This window comes from Nanorana parkeri, unplaced genomic scaffold, assembly GCF_000935625.1.
Source record: "Nanorana parkeri isolate BGI_ZX_2015 unplaced genomic scaffold, ASM93562v1 scaffold54, whole genome shotgun sequence".
Lineage (NCBI taxonomy): Eukaryota > Metazoa > Chordata > Amphibia > Anura > Dicroglossidae > Nanorana > Nanorana parkeri.
In genome coordinates this window covers 2,621,975-2,629,683 of record NW_017306322.1, presented here as the reverse complement: position 1 = coordinate 2,629,683, position 7,709 = coordinate 2,621,975, and the positions used below count along the sequence as shown (strand labels likewise).

At 43.3% G+C, this 7,709-nt stretch overlaps 1 protein-coding gene across 5 annotated transcripts in view; it reads right to left on the bottom strand.

The window, feature by feature from the left end:
• The window catches only part of LOC108804146 (exocyst complex component 1), a 43,386-nt gene extending 36,579 nt beyond the window's left edge, over window positions 1–6,807 (bottom strand). For 3 of the 5 annotated variants that reach the window (XM_018575909.1, XM_018575921.1, XM_018575915.1), the window contains exons 1-3: window positions 6,705–6,807; window positions 4,320–4,475; window positions 1,309–1,439 (exon numbers count right to left, since the gene is read on the bottom strand). In XM_018575909.1, coding sequence (XP_018431411.1) covers window positions 1,309–1,439; window positions 4,320–4,443 — 255 coding nt within the window. In that variant the 5' untranslated portion in view covers window positions 4,444–4,475; window positions 6,705–6,807. The remainder of the gene's footprint in view (window positions 1–1,308; window positions 1,440–4,319; window positions 4,476–6,704) is intronic. The other 2 variants (XM_018575928.1, XM_018575934.1) reach the window with 1 other exon arrangement.
• Window positions 6,808–7,709: the final 902 nt, after the last annotated feature.

The following is a 7,709-nucleotide window of genomic DNA, read 5'->3' as shown; positions in this document are numbered from 1 at the left end:
TCTCCCCCCCCCCCGATCCCCCCCCCCTTTTTTTTTTTTTTGCTTATGCCTACTGTATTATGCCGCCCACTGTAAGGGCGAACTGTTGTCTTTTACCACTCCTATTCATGACTGTTCATTGTATGCTGTATGCTTTAAAACCCAATAAAACAAATTGAAGAATAAAAATGTTAACACCCAAAAGTCATACATATTTTCTCCAAGACCCAGTTTTCTAACTGGATTCATTTGAAAAAAATTTGTGAATCCTGGGTGAAATGTGTGTGAATCTTGTGTAAAAACATTTATAACTAGACCCCTACGTGTCTGGATTTGAAACATTAATTTTCATATCAATGCCAAATGAGACTCCCGATTGTTTTATACCAGATTACTAACACTAAAAAAAATAAAACCCACTGCAAGTATCATGAAAGAGTACCTCTGTTGCTAAATTCAAAGTGTTAAAATAGTTTCTTGTAAAGAATATAGAACGCACATTCCCACTGCCCATGCTGCCTAACATCTAATAAAGAGAAATCCTCCCATGACATCTCTTTAGATACTGATACTTCCAGGAGTGTCGATCTTCTGGTCCCCCGCTGCATTCAGTGGTTAATCCCACCGACACCCATGTCACTGCAGCACACAGTAGCGATGTAGGGGTAAACCCAACGAACCACTGACGCAGTGGGGAACACAGAAGATCATCTCCCATAAGTGTCGGTATCAGAAGAGACTTCACGGGATGATTTATCTTCATTCCAGCTGTGTTCATTGCGCTGGCAGCGGCAATGGTAAGCATCTACTGTCCTCTATAAAAGGGAACTATTTTCTTTACACTTACAGTGTAAGGGCCACAAAGTGCGTTCCAGAGCGGATGGTCTCTGGAAAACACTGAATCAAATTCCATCTTGCAGTATTTTTGGAGATCGTACTGGACTAATGTGCCACGTGTTCTGATAATCACACTGTGGGTGGGGGTGGGGGGGGGAGCCATTGACTTCAATGCACCCCCACGCCCCTGAACGCAGGGAGCTGTGGTGTGAACTGGCCCTAACAAAAGAAGTAATTTTAAAGTGTAACATTATATTTGCTGAGAAAAACAACAAAACAATGCTTGCCTATTTTACACATTACAAGGATCAAGGATTTAGGTCAGGGCTGGCCAAATCCCAAGAGCCAGGCAGCTGACACTCCTTAAAAATTACAGCTGGCGCCTAACTTTGAGGTTTTCTCTAGTTGTTGTCAGTGGAGAAAACTCTAAGCTCTGCAGATGGACAGCAAATATGACAGGGAAAAGTCCATCTCTTTGAAGATGCAGCTTACCTTGAGGGCATCTTTGGCATCCACCATTGTCAGGTCTTGCAGCAGCCATGTGGTCTGGGTCTTATAGAAATCCCCTTTGTCAGATTTCTTTACTTTCACCACTCGAACATGAACTGGACGCTCTGTGGTTACTATAGAAAAGAGAGAGCAATTTTCTTCCATGTATCATAGGTCATAAAAATCACAATGTATAAAAAAAACCCAAAGAATTCTGATATCAAGAATGGTAAAAGGAGACTCATCAACACCTAAGATTTCACACCTTCCACATGCATTGTTTTGAGGAAATACGATGGGCAATATTGAGATTAGATGCTTGTTAAGGGGTTAGTCCTCGCAAAAAATATATTTTTGGTATAGGTGGGGCCCGGGGGGGGGGGGGAGTCTGCCCCTGGCTTCTTACATGTCTTGTATATTCTAAAGACAAGATCTCCCTTGCTATAACTCCCAATTCTGAATCTGTCAAGCTCAGAGTTCTGGGTGCTCCAGACTAATGTTACATGTTGCAGCCCCTCTTTCTGCATTCCGCATAACAGAAATGAATGAAAAGTCTTAAAGGGACCCCTGGAAATGGCCATGACAGGTATACAGACCCATGAATCCAAGTACAGATATCTCACCAATACAGTCCAAAACAAAATGTATCCCTCCCTACCTCCCATTTTGATTTGGCTATGGTTAGCTTTATTCAGAACACACACACTTGAACTTCTAACACCCCCTTTCTGTCTCCAGTTTATAAAGCACTGTAGGAGTATCAATGAGAAAGAGGCAGTTGACAAGTGAGCAGCTACTGTTGGACTGTCTTCAGTGTCACTGAAACACCATATATTCAATATTTTTTCCCAAAAAGAAGTTTTCATAAAAGTACCGAAATGGCAACATAATAGATCTATAGATTTGTAAGGAAATTAAAAAATTGCATAGAGTGTGCGTCAGAGTTGTGTTAGTGTGCTATTAAAAATGAATGCCATTGTACTGGAGAGGTGTATACGGGTTCTAATGAGACAGCACTGTGGGAGCAAAACGCTCAAACACTGAAATCCCATTATTTCCTATGGTTATGGTTCACACCAGGGCGTATTACAGGCCGTATGAACGCGCTACAAAACACCCTACGCCCAAAGAAGTACAGGAGCTTCTTTGGGGCGTTTTTGTTGCGCGTTTCGATTGGGATACAGCCAAGTAGCCCTCGGAAACGCGCGTTTTTTTATCGCGACAAACGCGCATATTTAATACACCTCCTGCGCTGGTGCGGGTCTCGATCCAGCGCTGACTCCTCTGTCCGCTTCTCTGATGTCTCACGGTGTCTGTGCGGGTGCACGCTGCTCCATAGACTAACCTTGTGTCTCTCCTCGTCTCCCGGCCGAACATCTGAAGTGCGCATGCGCCCGCCCCAAGACTCTTCAGATGTTTGGACGGAGCGCGCAGCGAAGACACAGGTAAGTATTAACCCTTTTTAAAAGGTTGTTTTTTAAAATATTTTTGCATATATCTACTGCTTGCTAGTAGATATATGCAAAAACACGCGAGGGTTTAATAACCCTTTATATGAGTGACACTATTTGAAAGTATCAGTTGTTAAGGTCTTGCGTCCTTTGATATCAATAACTTCTAAACTGTCTACCTGGCCCCCGAGATTGACCAGCAGAATCTGCTGTGTGCATGACGGAGAAAAGAAAGACAGCATACAGCAACTCCTGGATGTCCTGCAACTTAAAGTGTTAAATACACAATGCATACAATACAGCCAACCTTACATTACTAAGTGCTTTAATTGCTTAGGAAAACCATAAGGCAATTGCAGTTAAGTAAGCAGTTCCTGCATTAGCAGCCATTAGTTACTTTGTAAGCTAACTGTCCATCTAGATTGTCTGCACCTGTTATACGAATCCCTCGCCTACCTGTGAAATCTAATGATGGCAGAAAACACACAATCACAAATGATGTATAATAAAACCCTATTCTATGTGCTATTACTGTGTGTCACCAGATCAGGATTGTATTTCTTCCTAAATTGCTGCAGGGTGGGGAGGAGCGATGATGTTCTTCATCGACATCCCTTTAAAGTGAACCTGTCTCCAGTAGATCTGTAGAGGTAGGGACCATCGGTTATGTGGTTGGAGGAATTTATTATTGGACCGCGGTGATGCGATGACGTCGCTGCGTTTGTGCTCAACTGAGACCTATAAGTCACTCTGCCGTGGTGGCAGATTAAACTTGTAGTCTTTTTATTCACAGATCAAGTGAGTGGGTCTATGAGTGAATGACACAGTTGTGTGGAGCCATGCACAGCCACAATAAATTAAAAGAAAAAAAACAAAAGGAGGCAGCGAAGAGAAGAACTCCGTGATTGAATAAGGGGGTGGTGGTTTGAGTATAGAAGGCCTAAATTTGGGTGTAACATGAAACATGGTCCAAAACACGGACTCAGCCTTTAATAAAATGATATTTAAATACAGAGGGACGTAGAGTATTAATTGACTTTTGCTTTTCAGCCACCGGGTTTCCACATCTGCTTCCAGAAAGGTGTTGTACTCTTCCTGTTTAATATTGAAAGTATTTGGTACTATGGAGAATGCAAAATAAGTGGAAACACGTTGTGGGAGGGTAGGATCCCCGCACACAAATTGGGAATAAACAGAACCAGCACCAATGGCAGAAAGATCAACTGGAGTCCTTAAAAAACATATATGAAGCCAAGAGCAAGATTAAAGAGCACAATGATACAATATTAATTCTACAAATAAGAGCAGCAGACAAGTACAGATGGCCAGATGTATGATCAGTGATGGAAACCAAAGTCATATGGAGGCCCTAACAACGTGCTTTCCTAAGCAGTTTTAGCTCAAGCTCAACATGGCCTGTAAACTGCCGTTAGTGAGACACAAAGCTAAACCCATGTGGCATGGTACATTCCTATTGCCCAGGCACGTGGGAGGCATTTAGTGGACGTACCCTTTAAATGTCCATGCTAAGAAGCTCATACATGCACTCTTGTATTGACTTACCTGTGGCACATAAAAAGCAGTTTTTCTTCTTTTTTCCCGCTTTGCATACGTTCACGATACTGAGGAGACGCTCATCATTTGGAGTGAATATGTCCCTCTGCAGGGCATGCTTGATTGCAGTCATCTTGGCAGAATTTCTCTCACATCTATGCCATGCTGTAAAACAAGGACGAGATCTTAGTCTATCAGCTGTAATCTGTTCAGACATTCAGTAAAATGGACAGGAGGAAGAATGTATGAAATACAAGTGGAATGATGTCACCACATTTGTATTCCATTCAGATCTACAAGTCCCCCTGCTGAAGTAGCTGATGGGACTTAATTTCTGTAAATGGATGACACGGCTGTGGGGGGGGGGCAGGATGGGTTATCCATGTGACCATGTTTTATGTTACACCTTGAATATGAGTGTAACATGAAACATGATCTTAAAGGTAAACTTTAAAAAGGAGAACTATGAGGTAAGTGCTTTTCACTCACCTCATAGTTCTAGCCGACCTGTGACAATGAAACTGTCACAGGTCGGCTCAGTAGATCGGGAAGTGAGCGAACACATACCGTCGCTCGCTCACGTCCCTGCAGAGAGCCGTGACTGTCACTCACGGCTCCCTGCAGGGATTCCCCCCTCCCCGCTGACTGGCGGAACGGACAGGGGAGGGTGCGCAGCTGGGTGGATCTCAACAGTAATGTCGGGATCCGTGTTGGCTGCGGCGGTCTCAGTATACCGCGAGCTGTAGCTTGCGGTATACTGAGCTTTGGGTGGCGGGAGGACGCTAGTTTGTGTCCTCCCGTTACCCTTAGGAGAACTATGGGAAAAAGCACAGACCCCATAGTTCTCCTTTAAGCCTTTAAAGCGGACCTTTACCTATAGCTTTGAAATAACAACAAACACACCTTTAGAAATGTTTAGTAATGACAATCTACAAACACATACTTCTTTGTATACCTTATTTCTCTTTTCCTTCCCAGTCTTCTGATAGCGGACGCGTTTACTAAAATCAGATTACTAGATCTCCCTTTACTTCCCGGAACTCTGGCACATGTGACCATGCACATCATGGGAGGAAAATGCCTTTCCCTGAGCTCTCCTGAGATTACAGATGAAATTTCCCGGCAATGCTCTGCTAAAGTAATCTTCCCAGGATGCAACGCTTGGGCACATTACATCATTTGTGCCAGAAGTGGACCAGGAAGTAGATGAACTCTATTTGTAAATAAATGAAAAACAAATGTGTTTACCTAATGAGTGTAAGATGATTTTATATCAGCATGCAGAGCTGCATGCTGATGTGATTTTCATTGAAAGGGGGTAGAGGTCCGCTTTAAGGGTAACCATACAATTAGGGCTGCAACAACAAATTGATTAAATGGATAATAATCGACTATGAGAATAGTTGGCAACATTTCTCAACGGTTGGTGAGAGAGAGATTTTTTTTAAATGCAACCAATCGGTTCAATTTGATTCGCTGCAACGCGACTGATCTCATTGTGTTCAGGAGGCATGTTTGGGTGCAATTAAAATGAATGGCAACGCAATGCACCCCCTGCACTGTTAACAAACGGTAGGTGTGTTGTACAGACACGTGCAATTAACACACGGATTCGTTGTGAACTCATTATCCAATCACGCAGCATTTGATCTACATACCTATTGGTAGATCTGAAGGAGATTGTAATTTGTGTGGTGAGCTTATGGAACCAAAAAAAAAAAGTTATCTCCAGTGAGTTACCTGTGCAGACCGGTCCAGTTTACTGTACAATTCATTCATTTGTATAAACCGGATACTCCAGCAACGGCTGTACATCAGTCCCGCTGTATGAGAGCTTCAACCCTCATACAGGGAAGTGACAGTGTATAGCGTCCACCCTCCTCTCCCCTCCGCTATTCCCTTGAGGACCCTTTTACCAAATACCTGGACCCCCCTTTATGCATATAGGTCCATAAATAAAAGGTTTATACCTCAACTGAATACAAATAATGGTACATACCTCAACCATATACATACATTTTATGCATAGAATGATCGCTATGAATTCCACACGAACAGTAAACAGCAGACATACACAGATTGTAAGGAATTGTATGAACAATAATAAAAGCAGTGATCCATGTTGTTGTTGGCACTAAGCAGTCAGGATGAGTGGAGGGGAAGGTCAGCCAATGTAAATACACAATACAGAGGGTGACCACACATCCTGTCACTGCTCCTCCTGCACATTACAGGGGACCCCCGATCTGATCACACATATATATACACAGTCTGCAGGCCGGGCCCGAGAATATGAAAGCTCTGACCAGCCGCACTTTTCCAAAACAGAGATCGTACACGCAACGCAGCCTCACTCGCCACCCTCATCGTTAATTATACCCGCCCTACACTCACCGATCTCCGCCTGGACCTCCCGGTGACACCGCTGTCTCTTCCCTGCTGCTCTCAGTCACCAGGGCCGGGCAGGAACAGCCACAGGACTACATTTCCCAGAAAGCCCTTGCGAGCGAGGAAGTCACCATTCAAAAGTAGAAAACTTTATTAATTGTCAGGCAGACACTTTAGCTCGCAGTGCAGTGCAATTTTGAGATAAATCTAGTCCTAGCAAAAGTTTTTTTGTTGTTTATTTTTGTGAGTTCCACAGCTTTTGTTACACAAGATTTTGTATTTTAGTAACACCTACTATGGTTAAAGTAAAGCATTTCTAATATTTCACTTATTTAAAAAATACAATGTTTACATATGGATAGCGTGAAGACGAGGTTTTTTTAGGGTTGCCACCTTTTTTTAATCGAAACCCGAACACTCTAGCGACGCGTGGACATTTTTTTGGGCGAATGAGTCGCAGGCTATTCATATATAAATAGCGCCACCCATTAATATGTAAATATCACAGTCGAGACTATATTCAGTGGAGAGCCAGTAGCCTTTATCTTAATTTTGGTTGCCCCTGTCTGCCTGACATCTTGTGTACGGGTTTCTGCTGCCATGACTTTGCATGCATTCAAAATCCGGACTCTCCGGGTGAATCCTGGACAGGTGGCAACCCTAGGTTTTATTGTTGTCTGTATTAGGGAGATTCACCCTCTCTATATGTCCTGGTGACTGTTAACACTGAGGGCTTGTTCAGACCAGCAACCACGCTGGTGTGCAAGCGCGTGGGACAGTGTTGATGTGCTCAATTGAGACGCATCACACTGTTTTTATTACATGAAATTCTATGGGCACACCGCGGTGCAATGACCTTGTACCATGCCTCATTGCAAAAAGAGTACAGCATGCTTTTTTAAGCACACACCAGTGCAATGTGGTGGTGTAAAGGGGGGAGAGCACCCCCCTTAAATGATGGCAGATAGCAAATAAGCTAATGCTTCCCTTGCTATCTGCTGTTTTTTTTCC